The following is a 14094-nucleotide window of genomic DNA, read 5'->3' on the forward strand; positions in this document are numbered from 1 at the left end:
GGGTGTCTTAGGTCCCAGTTGTTGTTGCCAGTCAACTTTCAGAACCCCTCCTAAAAKCCCACCTGTTAGTTCCCCCCYCTGTTTGAGCAACATTTTTGGTTTGCTTGCTGAGGTACGTAACACCTAACCGTAACCTAATTATCCWAACCTACTACGTTAATTATCATAACCTGCTGGTGCTACGAAAAGTACATTTTGCAGTTATTATAGTATGAGATCCCCACATTGTAGCCTGTACATTTAATATATTCACTGATCATGTACTCTACCTTCGCAAATAAAGGTGCAGTTCAGGTATGAATGTCTTTGAGATTATTTTTCAGTCATATCCAATACCAGGAGTATCACATTCCAGTCTTTGTATGATGCTGTGTCTGCATGTATGTATTACAACTATACACTTCAAAAGTCTTTACAAATCTTGGTCCTGGGACATCAATGGTTACACATTGTAACTAAGACTAGAAATAGGATTTAACTAGTTAAAGGCTGATTTGTAATTCATATATACAGAAATATAATTTTTTTAAACAGTACACTACACTTCCTATGCCTCATGTAAATACTCTAAAACTGGTTCATCTCAATATCTAATGCCCTTCATCTGCATTGATCTGATAAACAGGATAGGTGTAGTATTCATCAAATGGGAGTTAATTTCAAACAGCAGAGAATGTGAAACGCTTTATTGAAAGAAGTTCATTATCCAAGTGTTATAAATACAAGCATTATAAATATTATAATTTTAATATTATAAATAAAAGTTCAATCTGTACTTCAATGCATATCTGTTGTGCATTATAAAAACAGAGGTTAGAAAGGAGGTGGCGAGAGAGGTGTAAAAGACAGAAAGGGAAAGAGGTAAGAACTTAGKAGCAGCGAAGGCAGCATATGATTAATGAATCACAGTGTAACCCAAATATTCTCCCAGTTCATCACAATTACATAGTGTCTCTAGTCGGCCCGAAGGTTATCTTAAAAGCGGGTGAGGTGGTGATGATGGGACTGGGGGTTGGCATCCTCTCTCACATCAAAACATATCTGCAGACGAGAGACAGATGGAGAGAGCGATAGCATGTTTAAGACTTTACTTTTTTATTCTAACATTGTTTGTCATCATAATAATCAGGAGGTGAAATGCAAAACTGACCTTGGATCATTAACTCTGGGACTACTGCATCTCGATCTGTATTTCAATGTAAAGCATCTTTAATAATACTTCCTGTTGACCTGACCAATTGACCTCTCACCTCTGATCATGCTGTACCCTCTATGTAGCCAGTTAAGATGTGGGAGGGGTTCACCGACACAGCTGATATAACCTAAAGGATTTAGGGAAAAGAGGAGAGAGGGATGAAGTGAAGGAGAGAGACTGTCATTGAGAAAATAAGGTAGTTAAAGAGACAGTGTTCAACAGGAATCTGTGTAACCGGTGTGAAAGTGGAGCGATAGGTAACGATGCTTCGAGGGTGACTGTTGTCGATGTGTGCAGAGGGTCCCTGGTTCGAGCCCAGGTAGGGGCGAGGAGAGGGACGGAAGCTATACTGTTACATGTGGCCTCACCTGGTGTCCACACCACACTAAGTGGCTGCAGAGTACTTTATGCTGAAAAACATGAGCGGACACACAAGGACAAACAATATAGCAATAATGAAGTGTCTTACTATTCTCCATGGTTGGCCCTCTTGCCTATTCTTTGAAGGTGGAAGGAGCCACAGTTGTACACCTGAGCCTGCTTACCGCAGAACACAATCCATCAATCAGATTGATACATGAGTGTGTAGGTTATAGGGTGTCTAATTGTGTGAATTAAAATAGCCTGTTTTGTTTTTGTACAGACATCCCACCCTTACCTAAACATCACCCTCACCTGAGAAGTAGAAATCAAAGGGAGAGAAACTKGGAATTGAATACCTGCAGTTGACATAGCTAAGTAAATGGAMGAATACTCTTACTGCAATGTGAATGGCTCTTAAAAGAGCCTTTGGTTGTGCATCAACCTTTGGTTGTGCATCAGCACCCTCTTCCAAGAAATAGGAGGTGAAGATCTCCCGCACACGGATTGCCTCTCTTGCTGCGTTGTTGGACCCCATCCTTGAAACATCCTGCAGAGCAGCAGACTTCTCCTCTGGCACAAGGCGGCGATCTGCAGATCCCTTCCTGGTCCTCGTGTCCATCATCAAGAAGTTATGCAGGGCACAGGTAGCCTTCACACACCTGAATTCCTCCAGTAGGCAGTCCCAGATGGCCCTGGTCACCCACCTTGCAGTGCCCTACACGTTAACTCCAGGCAATCGTTTTGAAGGAATCTCCAGTTACAAGGTATCTGTAGGAATATGGAAGACAACGTAATTATTAGACTTTTACATCATCAGGTCATTGTAGATTACTAAAGTATAATATCCCTGATAACAAATCATGATAACATTGGATAGATAGATGCATGGGCACACATATGTGCACATGTAGCATGTGACAATAACAGGATCATAACAAGGATAGCATCACAAATGAATACATAAATACCACTTCAAGCTTGATGATGAGTTGATAATTTGAATCCGCTGTGCAGTGCTAGGGCAAAATGTGCACCCCTTTGAGTCCCCAGGACCAGGACTGAGAACCAATGCTCTTCATTGGAACCTTTTCATATGTAGACAAGCTTTCATAGCTCTCTTTATCTGAGGACAGAAAACGGTGACATTTGCACGATCGGTTTTCTATCGCTCATATCAATGATATCATGTCACCGTGTGGGACTGTGGGTCAATTAACCTTGTCGGAGTGGGCATCCTGATTCTAGTTTGTGAGCTAGGCTGGCGGGGGTAGGTTGACCTCAGGTCTCCCCACTGGAAGCCGGAGGTAGGGGGAGCGGGAGAATCTATCAAATAGCGCACCTCTAACTTTGGACAGTACTAACGCAATTAGTAAAATCAGTCACACTATGAAATGCTACCAAATAAACCCCAATGAATTCATAATACTGTTAATATATAGTTTCAGACTTATTGTTGCATTTTCTTTCTGGTTTGTGCGAAATCGTTAAGAATAATATAAAACCAGTCTGCACACCACCAAGGTGAATTGGTTTAGTCTTGACTCTTGGTTGACAGTGTTGGGGGATGGGTAATACATTGACGCTCGAGGGCCAAATCAACACAAATTTGTTTCTATTTGTCTTTGTTACTTCTTTTGATATTTATGAGTCTTATTTTTGTATATATGTTTATATCRTTTTAAATGTTATGATTGTTTATTTGTGTTGTTCCAAATGTCTGAATAAAAACTACAGTTAGTGCAGAATGGGGATTTTTTGGCAGGGGGGCACTGAGTGTGTAGTGCGGGAATAAGGACTCGCTAACCTGGGGCGCTTTCTGTTCGGGAATAAGTGGAATAGTATCAAATACATCAAACATATGGTTTCCATGAGTTTGATGCTATTCCAATCGCTCCGTTCCAGMCATTATTATGAGCCATCCTCTCCTCAGCAGCCTCCACTGTATATACAGGATGTACCACCGCCACCTACCGTAACCAATTATGTCAATGCGGAGCTATACGGAGCCCTCTGCATTGATACAATTGGGAGGCCCACAGAGATGCGGGGTGGAACTCGATTTGGCCTCCGCAAACCTCCAGAGCCTCCGGATCCCATTGTCGCATCAAGCATAAAAGGATCTGAATGGTTAATCCGAATCTGAAGCATTTACTGTGATGCAGCCTCCGTAGATGTCAGGGCTTTCATACTTCTTGCTCTTAGCGGAGCAGAGCTATTGTGAAGGAAGTTGTCAAGAAAGTAAGTTTGTTTATTCATTACATACCGCCCCCACCTACCACATTTTTGGATCAAGCATAAATTGGCTTTGTGGAATCATCTCAAATCAGCAGGCACTTTCTTCTTCTTCGATATCATGGCGTTCGTACATTTTGTTTGTGCATGCTGCCACCTACTGTGCGGTAGTGCGTGGTCAATCACATTACACTTATGATACAAAAATAAAAAGGAAAAAATATATAATAATGATAATAATAATAATTGCACCACCTACTAACCCTACACACCACTATTTCATAAAAATATAATATTACCCACTTCCAACAACCCTATACTCATTAAAAACCCACTACCCCATTCTACTACTTTGACCCTATCTGCTCCTGCACCATACCAACGACCTAAGAGGATGGGACACCACCACTCAACTGTTACTCTTCTGAAATCAATCTCATATACCCAAATACTTCTCTGCAGCTGCCACCACATTTATTTACATTCCATTTCTGCAGTACAGTTGACAACCATTTCTATGAACGCTAAAATCCAACCTTAGTGAAACATATCACTCGTTGGCCTATCGTCCTGTGCTGGCACAGATCTACTACTCATATGGATCCTCTCCGGATCCCTCACCCTTGACCCATCCACTGCCTCAGCATACGACACCTTCTGTAATATTCTGCCTCTGGCCACTTCAACCTGCCTCTCTCGCACCGGACACTTCCGATTCCCAGCAGCATGGKCACACCTACAATTGACACACACAATTTTAGCCAACGAAACTACACAATCCTCTGTCCCATGCCCTCCTGCACGCTTCCCACATCTTGGCATCTCCCACCTACACACCTGAAACAGCACAGTGGATTTGGCACAAAAGCTCTAACAGTATACCTGATATATCCTAACATGACTTTGTCAGGTAAAAACTCAAAAGGACTGACAGTGACTCCTCTTTCACCACCGGGTCTGCATCGCACCAAACAGCGAACGTCAAACACCAGGAATCTTCAACTTCAAATTGATCCACCTCCACATGTAACGCTACGCCAGAAATCATTTCTTTCAATGGTGCCCTATTCTTAAGCACAAAGCAAGAAACCGACCCAAGTTGCATGACACGCAGCGCCCAGAAGAAACATAAATATCACAAGTCCACTACAGGTTACCTTCACTGATTGAACTGCATCCAACTCCTTTCTCATCCACCCTGAAACCACAAATGTATCCGCTAAAAGGCAAGGATCCACTTTCTCCAAAAATGTCACTCCTGCTRGACCAGATTCTTCTTCATTATGTCCATCAATGCCAGCTCCTCACCACACCTTCCACCCCACCTAATTCACCCTCATTCACTTCCATTTCACCTCCAGAAGTCGGTCTGGCGCACGGCTCACTCCGTTTGCACTTAACACCAATCTTCTTCGTCACCCAATCTCCATTTTTATTGCCATCTTCCTAAAATTCAACTCCACCCTCTTCTTCCCTCTTTTTCCATCTCCATTCCTCCTTAGATATYCACCTTTGTGTCCCCGTCCCAATATTCATCTTCTGTCGCCATATTAGCTGGCAGGCACTTTGACTTTGTGGTTGTGCTATCTAGTGCAGGGTGGAAATGGGTGCACTGGTTGCCGGCTTATTATTGACTCGTTATGCAGCCCAATCAGCCACGCAAAATTGGCTAGAGTGGCAACAAATCTGCCCAATTAGCTGATTCGCTTTCCATACTCTGCAGATAACCATACTTGAATAAACCTGGGTCAATGGAAACCTGCCGACTGAAGCTGATTAAACAGCATGATATTACACAGGTGCACCTTGTGCTGGGAACAAAAGGCCACTAAAATGTGCAGTTTTGTCACCAACACAATGCCAGATTCATCAAATTTTAAGGGAGTGTGCAATTGGCATGCTGACTGCAGGAATGTCCACCAGAGTTGTTGCCAGAGAATTGAATGTTCATTTCTCTACCATAAGCTGCCTCCAACATCGTTTTATAAAATTTGGCAGTACATCCAACCGGCCTCAGAACAGCAGACAATGTATAACCATGCCAGCCCAGGACCTCCACATCTGGCTTCTTTACCTGGGGGATCGTCTGAGACCAGCCACCTGGACAGCTGATGAAACTGTCAGTTTGCACAACCGAAGAATTTCTGCACTAACTGTGAGAAACAGTCTCATGGAAGCTCATCTGCATGCTTGTCATCCACACCAGGGTCTTGACCTGACTGCAGTTCAGTGTCGTAACCGAATTCAGTGGACAAATGCTCACCATCGATGGCCACTGGCATGCTGGAGAAGTGTGCTCTTCATAGAAGAATCCCGGTTTCAACTGTACCGGGCCGATTGTGGACAGCGTGTATGGCATCGTGTGGGCGAGCAGTTTGCTGATGTTAACGTTGTGAACAGAGTGCCCCATTGTGGCATTGGAGTTATGGTATGAGCAGGCATAAGCTATGGACAACGAACACAATTGCATTTTATCGATGGCAATTTGAATGCACAGAGATACCGTGACGAGATCCTGAAGCCCATTGTCGGGATGCTCTGGGTCGAAGCATTTCATTGTAAGGTCTGCACCTGTTGTATTTGGCGCATGTGACAAATAAAATTTGATTTGAATATCTTAGTTATTTTCAGGTCTCATTTTGCAGCTTTGTCAACTATGTGTGTTTTCTATACCTGTTTGCTCCTTTCCCTGTAGGTTTTATAGACGCTCCCTACCCCTTGGCTGCAACCCTTTTAGTGTACCCTGCGCGCACAACCCATGTRGAATTCCTGGTCTTGGCAGCGTTTGGAACTGCTGATCTGTGGTCAAGAACACCAAGTTCATCTCAGCCTATGCTGCCTTCAGTCCCTAGACCTTTTGGCCCTGGTTATCACGGTGGTGGCACAGGCCTACTGATTTGTCCTAAGTGTAGATTCTCTTTTCTCCCTCACCTACCTGTCCATCTCAATTGAATTCCATGCTGTCACTTGTCCGCTCAAACATGGTCATCTATTGCCCACCAGGTGCCCTTGTAGAGTTTCTCAATGATCTTGACACCTTGATAAGCTCATTTCCTGACRATGGCTCACCTCTTTGTAATGGGCGACTTCAACCTCCCGACGTCTGCCATCGATTCATTTATTTATTYTCCCTCGTTGCCCTCACCCTTTCCAAGCCCCCTCCCACTCACAAGGCTGGTAATAKGCTTGACCTCATTTTTACTAGAGGCTGTTCGCCTACTAATTTCACTGAAACCCCCTTCCAGGTCGCTGATCCCCACTTTGTTTCAGTGTCGGTCTCCTTCTCCTCCAACCCTATCCACTCAACCCCTACCCAGACGGTCATGTGCCGTCGCAATTCTCTCCCTTCTGCTAAATCTTTCTCCCTCTTGATTTTGCCTTTCAACATTACTCTCCTCCTTTTCTGCAKCCTATGACTCACACTGTCCCTTTTCCTCCCGTCCGTCCGTCTCGGCCCTCCCCCACTGCTGAGTGACTCATTGTGAACTTCCAGAACAGGGCTGCGGAGTGAAAATGGAGGTAACTAAATCTCCCTTTCACTCCCCCMTCTATCTGCTGCTAAAGCCACTATCACTCTAAATTTCCAACTTCTGCCTCTAACCCTAGGAAACTATTTTGCTCCTCTATCCTCCACCCCCTCCCTCTCTGTCCCATTCACACAGAACTACTCCTAGACATCTTTCTCCTCTCTCTCTAGATGAAATCCTGTGACTTGAGGTCCGGCTGCCCGAAAACCTGCCCGCTCGACCCCATTCCCTCCAGACCATCTCTGGAGACTTTCTCCCATTCCTTACCTCCCTCAACTTATCCCTGCCCACAGGCTTCGTCCRCTCTGACTTCAAAATGGCCTGAGTCGCTCCCCTCCTCAAGAAACCAACACACGACCCCTCTGACATCACACTACAGACCGGTATCCTTTTATTTCCAAGACACTTGAGCGTGCGGTCTCTGACCAACTCTCTTGCTATCGCTCTCAGAACTATCTTCTTGACCCCAACCAGTCAGGCTTCAAGACCGGTCACTCAACCGAGACTGCTCTCCTGTGACACAGAGGCTGACTATCTCCTTTTATCCTCCTAGATCTATACGCTGCCTTTGACACCGTGAACCATCAGATCCTCATCTCCACACTTSGACTGCATTTTACCTGGCAGGTCTCTCGTACCAGGTGACGTGGAGAGGATCTGTGTCTGCACCACGTACTCACTACTGGTGTCCCCTAGGGTTTGGTTCTAGGTCCCCTAGTCTCTTTATACACCAAGTTATTTGGCTCCGTCATATCCTCACACGGTCTCTATCATTGCTATGCAGATGACATAGCAAAGACACCCAGGTGGCAACAGAGCATGACCCTACCTCACACAGGAAGCGGCACTTGTATTCTCCCATCTGGGCTTCCTGCTTGTTCCATCAAAACCCTGCAACTTACCAGAATGCCGCAGCCCGCATGGTGTTCAACCTTCCCAAGTTCTCCCATGTCACCCCGCTCCTCGTACACTCCACTGGCTTCCAGTCAAAGCTCGTATCCACTACAAGGTACTTGCCTACGGAGCAGCAAGAGGAACTGTCACTCTTTACCTTCAGGCTCAATCAATTATCAATCTAATTTATTATAAAGCCCTTCYTACATCAGCTGATGTCACAAAGTGCTGTACAGAAACCYAGCCTAAAACCCCAAACARCAAGCAATGCAGGTGTAGAAGTACACCGTGAAGCACACTATTCTGATACCCTACACCCCAACCCAAGTACTCCGTTCTGCCACCTCTGGTCTCTTGGCCCTCCCACCCCTACGGGAGGGCAGCTCCAGCTCAGTCAAAGCTTTTCTCTGTCCTGGCACCCCAAGGTGGAACCACCTGGGCACTGACTTTACAGATAGTAAGTACATTTTTCCTCAAAGTAGCTATGACTGAAATGTGGTTGGCCCACCTAGCTATCTTAAGATGAATGCACTAACTAAGTCGCTCTGGATAAGAGCCTCTGCTAAATTACAAATGTATAAAACGATGAGTACATTTGGAATTGATCAAAAACATGTTTACTAAAGGTGTTTCTATTCCAAGCTTACCCATTCCCTTCATGGTAGACTTACCTTTGTTTAGGCTCAACTGAGTTTAGGCTGGAAAGGGCAAAGATAMCAATGCTTCAAACACTGAAAAATGTATCTGATGGTGTGTCAATCAGTAACCTTATCGACCCATAACATTACTCTAGATAACTTGATTAATTAGTAATAACAGGACAGATTCATTTTCTTGTGGTTGTTATTCTCATTAAATGTGTGCAAAATAAGTTACACAAGCAAAACCCATAATCATAAATAACGGAAGCTATCTGAAATGTCATAAACCCCTTGCAATGTCATGACAGTCAAATTTGTCAAACTATGAATATCACCCTGACATTTTTACAGTTTGTCGTTATTTTTGGTATCTGTTTGAAGAAGTCCYTTTGGCACACAAACCTTTAACAAGTTCAGAGGTCACCTCAGAGGACTACCTGCAACGCTGCCACAGAGCAGGGTTTGTGTGGTGAAGGCATCCTATCATCATKAACCTTTTCTCTGCCCATGGCATATGGGCATTAGGGATCACCCACCTAAATGTCTCCCCTCAAGTCATTCAGCAGAGGGATGGTATGTAGAATTCCMTCTTTAGTTCCATGGGAGGGTCCTAGAGAGTGTGCTGCATCAGTGAGGTATGGTGGTGATCCTCATACTCTGGCTGGCGATAGGGTATGACACCATGGGGCTGGTGGCATGGCTTATAGTGATGCCAGGCAGAGGCTGTGCCATGGATACAGCCACCGGCGCCACTGAAACAGTGACAGGTGCCATGGAGACGGGAGGCACCATGCCCTGGGCGATGGTCTGAACCAGGGCGGCTGAGAGCGGGGTGATCTCGGGGTTGAGGTGGGGCAGGGGAGCGCTGGATGGGGCAGCATTAGATGGGGGCACTGTAACGGCACCGGTGGGGGCCACTAGGTCCTGCTGTGTGAGGGTGACGGTACGAGGCTGCAGCCCGGCGCTGCTCAGGGTGGTATGGGTCTGGGCGATGCTGTGGTTGTAGGAACTGACCGAGCCCACGGGGGACGCCATGGTCTGCTCAGAGGGGGCTGGGGTGGAGGACAGGGTCATCACCGACACCTTGGTCTGGCTCCGGAACTGGGCATTCTGCTCCAGCAGCACCTCGTTGGTGGCCATGAGGTTTGACACCTGAAGAAAAGATTAACAAGRTATTTGAGGAGTGATCTTAAAAGGTTAATAGATACATTGTATTGTTATGTGTGGTTGTTGATTATGTGTGGAGGGATGTTCATCATCACCCGTCTGCTAGACTGACCTGTTTCTTCAATTCATCCACTCTCCTYCTCAGCAGGGTGTTTTCCTCCTCCAGAAACCTGTACTCCAGGGGCCGGGGTGAGAGGGCCGCCTGCACCCCCAGCTCATAGTGCCCCCCTCCGTTCCCGTCCAGCCGGAGACCCTCCAGCCTGCGTCTCTTCAGCTGCAGCATTGTGTGGTCCACAGGGGCTTCCAGGGGCGATGTCTCATACAGACCGCTCTCAAACAGGGGGTCGTACGCCGAGCAGGGGCCCCTGTCAAAACGATGAGGTCCTGAGGCCCCCATGGAGATGCAACCCCCAATCCCACTTACCCCTACTCCTCCCACCCCTAAGATACCCGGGTCTCTGCAACCCCCAAGGCTGGGGCAGCCCATCCCCATCATGTTGCCCCCACCTCCACCCCCCACCAGTCCAGCCATGCCTCCACAGGCACCCACCCCAACCCCTCCGCCTGTGTTCACCATCCCACTGGCCCCTGGCCCCAACACGCTCCCCACACCCACTCTTGCYGGCTCGTACTCGTTGTCTTTCTTGACGTGGCGGAACTTACACTTGTTGCCCCGCTGGCACTCACCCTTCAGAAAGTCCCTGCAGATGGGGACCTCCCCTCGGCTGTGGGGGAGGTCCATGGGGGACAGGCCCAGTCCTGCAGCTACTTTCCCCCTCAAYCTGAGGGGYAGCTCCCCTGACTTCTTATAGTAGTCCTCATCCTCCTTGGAGCCGTGGACGAAGCGGCAGTTGGAGCGGACACACTCCTTGTTCTGGTAGTCGTGGCAGAATACAAACTCGTTCTTCTGCACCCCGAGGTCTGGCACCTCGTTGAAGTCGGGGTGTTTGAAGCGGCAGCGTTTGCCCCTCTTACACACGTTCCTCAAGAAGTCTCTGCAGACCCCGTCCGGGGCCGGTTCTGACCCCGAGCCCCCGGCTCCACCTCCCCCGCAGTTGTTCCCATTCCCCAGGGCCCCTCCTCCACCCATGCCCCCAGAACCAGAGCCACTGTCTTCACCTCCTGCGGATCCCCCCCGGCCTTCTCCCGTGCCCCCTCCTAAACCAGACCCCACTTCCTCGCTCACACTAGTACCCACCCCGCCGCTGCTCCCACCACCACCTGACAGGTAGGTGCTGTCCCGGTCAGGCATGGCGCTTGGCCCAGCGCAAGGGGAACACAGCACTCATGTGTGTGGGCAAGTGACTTATYCTGAAAGCCTTTTCTGTTCCATGATAATGACTGTAGCTCAGATTCTCTTTGGACCAATGCAATCCTTTACCATGGCATCTGAAAGATACATGTCAAGTTGGTTGTTAACAAGTTTAAATATATTCTGTGTGACCGTTATCTAGCTAGATAGTTAAATAAATCTACACATAGGCAATGGCATCTGYGAGAACAAACGCTTGCAATTAAAATCATTGATTGGACAAACACAGAAGTGAGTGGAAAGTATAATTATACAGACCAAATGCCCGGTACAGGGACATTAAACAACAAGGCTCCAGAGTGGGTAAGGCACTAAGTAGGCGTCACTACTGACACAGGTTCGATACCGTCTGTATCACAACCGGCCGTGATTGTGAGTCGCATAGGCCGGCGCACAATTGGCCCAGCTTCATCCGGGTTAGGGGAGGGTTCGGCCAGGGGAGGGTTCGGCCAGGGGGGGGCTTTACAAGTAGGCTGTCATTGTAAATAAGAATGTGCTCTTAACTGACTTGCCTAGTTAAACACAGGTTAAATAAGAAAAGAAAAAAAGAAAGACAATCTCTGTTGAGACTAACATAACTAGCTAGTCTTGGCTATAGGCAACAGACTCTTGCTGTTTAAGAGGTAAATAGCAACCTTGGCCCTAACAAGCTGGTTAGCTAAACAACATGTTAACTAGCGACATAACGTTAGCCCCTGGGCTCCCGAGTGGCGCAGCGGTCTAATGCATATCAGTGCTAGAGGCGTCACTACAGACCCTGGTTCGATTCCAGGCTGTATCACAACCGGTCGTGATTGTGAGCCCCGTAGGGCGGCGCACAATTGGCCCAGCGTCGTCCGCGTTATTTTTTGGGAGTAGGCCGTTATTGTAAATAAGAATGTGTTCTTAACTGACTTGCCTAGGTAAATAAAAAAATAAAAAAAATATATATATATATTAAATCAAGGCCTAGCCCAGGTTGCTTAGCCGGGAGGGTAGCTGAAGGAGAGCTATCTAACGTTATAGCTATTAATATAGCTAGCTAACCGGTGCATATTTTTGTGGCTAGCTAGCTAACGCAACCGTACAAGCTGCAAAGTCACATGGTACAATTGTGCAAGCAAACTATAGATGCAGGCATTCAGCTGCTACAGTGTGTTGAAGATGTCTGGTTACACAGCTAAGGTTAGCTATATACATTACCTATGACTAGCCGTCAAAGAACTTACCAAAATKATGACTTCAGGAGCATTTAACGCAGAAGGAACGGTGTACTTTCGATGTCAGCTGATGGTATTTCTATTTTACGAATGTGAGACAAATGTTTAACTATCATTCCTATGGCCTTTTAACACATTATTTAAGTCGTGTTGTTTGGTCCTCCAAAGACTCAAAACAAAACCACCAGAGAAGAAGATTTTCTACCTCTACTGTTCCAAAATATTTCCACATCGTCCTGCAGATTTGCTGCCATCTACTGGACGTAGGGGATGAAAACAAACACCAGACTTTCTGCGCTTGCGCTAATTCTAATTATTCTATGATAATATGGCGGCCCGCAAACAATCGTTAAAGTGAATGCCGCCACCTACTGTGTTGGAATGTACGATCAATCATGATCTGCCCAATTCTGTACTACCATGAAAATAAAATTCAAAACCAAATAAATCCCTTAATAAATTAACTTCTACCACACCCTCCCCCCAAAACACCTCCCCAACTCCATTAAAGTTGATATATATATCATGCTGAAACACTCCACCCTTAGGATTGTTCAGCATGTCCTTGCTTCCTACCCTGGCCATCTTTATGCTTTCTTTGCTAGACGTTCCACTGCTTTCTGTATCATGATCTCTCTTCTTCCTGTCTTTCCACTACCGACCGCCTGTGCTAATTACGACATCCGAGCGCCTCTTGTGGGGTGATTACGACACGAGGGAAAAGATGGCGGAAGTGGATGCTGAGTTCGAATCAAGCAGCGCGTCGAGCAAAGTTGGTGAAGACAAATGTKTTGAATRGACAACAGTARTAGTGAAAACTGGAACAAAAATAAAATTGGCTAAAATTGGAGTGGAGGATAMGTGTATGAATGATAATGAAWYACTTCTTGTTGTAATGCGTTTGTTGAGTAAGGATGCATATGTGGGGAAAACACGTTTGAGGTGTCAAATTGTTAAGTATGCGCTGGGAAAAGTGGAGTGGAGTCTGTCAGCGACCAGGAGTGACCTTATTTTGATTAATTGTATTTCTGAAGAACAGAGTAAGATTGCAGTGAGCCTCAAAAGAATCCKAACAACAGAGGTTTTGTGTTTTGAACTTTGGAGTAGAGCACCCRTCAAAGGAGTCATCTCAGGGGTGAAAATCGATGTTCAGGTTGAATATCTGAAGACAATTCCCAGTGGGTGAATGGAGAAAAATAAGAAAGTCTGCCGGTCCTGTTGTTTTTTGATAAAGAGCAAATATTAAAATAATTGAGAATACAAGTTGCTAGTGAAGATCTGTAGTGGATACACCACAGCTTGTAGAAATGTTGCTGCCAGTCAAAAGATACCCTGTGTTAAAAGGATTTTTGCATCATTGCCACAGTATAAACTTACGGCTCAAGCTCAAAGAAGTCTAAAACTGGACATTATTGTGCTGCGGCAGAAACGTTTTGGGTCTAATGGTACTGCGTCAGTAGACCCGCTTTCCCAGGTCCCTTTGACCTGTGTAGGATCAGATCTGTTACATTTAACAGAAAACTTGTTTGATTAGTTTATTTATTTTTTTCGTTTTATTTAGTTA

The 14094-nt window shown here is 46.1% G+C and overlaps 1 protein-coding gene across 6 annotated transcripts; it reads right to left on the reverse strand.

The window, feature by feature from the left end:
* Window positions 1–694: 694 nt before the first annotated feature.
* On the reverse strand, window positions 695–13162 carry LOC111966148 (zinc finger CCCH domain-containing protein 10). 6 transcript variants are annotated; one of them, XR_011480172.1, is made up of 8 exons: window positions 12540–13162; window positions 10132–11408; window positions 9389–10004; window positions 8220–8334; window positions 2527–2681; window positions 1564–2326; window positions 1251–1322; window positions 695–1041 (listed from the first exon to the last, which is right to left on the reverse strand). XR_011480172.1 is itself a non-coding variant. In XM_023990568.2 (3 exons), exons 2-3 carry the CDS (start codon window positions 11269–11271, stop codon window positions 9480–9482), a joined length of 1665 nt encoding a protein of 554 aa, XP_023846336.1. In that variant the 5' UTR covers window positions 11272–11408; window positions 12540–13162; the 3' UTR covers window positions 9037–9479. The 6 variants fall into 6 exon arrangements, 1 of the variants encoding a protein (XP_023846336.1); XR_011480174.1 differs by having other exon boundaries at window positions 696–1041; window positions 1665–2326; XR_011480169.1 differs by having other exon boundaries at window positions 1251–2326.
* Window positions 13163–14094: the final 932 nt, after the last annotated feature.

This window comes from Salvelinus sp. IW2-2015, linkage group LG1 (assembly GCF_002910315.2).
Source record: "Salvelinus sp. IW2-2015 linkage group LG1, ASM291031v2, whole genome shotgun sequence".
NCBI lineage: Eukaryota > Metazoa > Chordata > Actinopteri > Salmoniformes > Salmonidae > Salvelinus > Salvelinus sp. IW2-2015.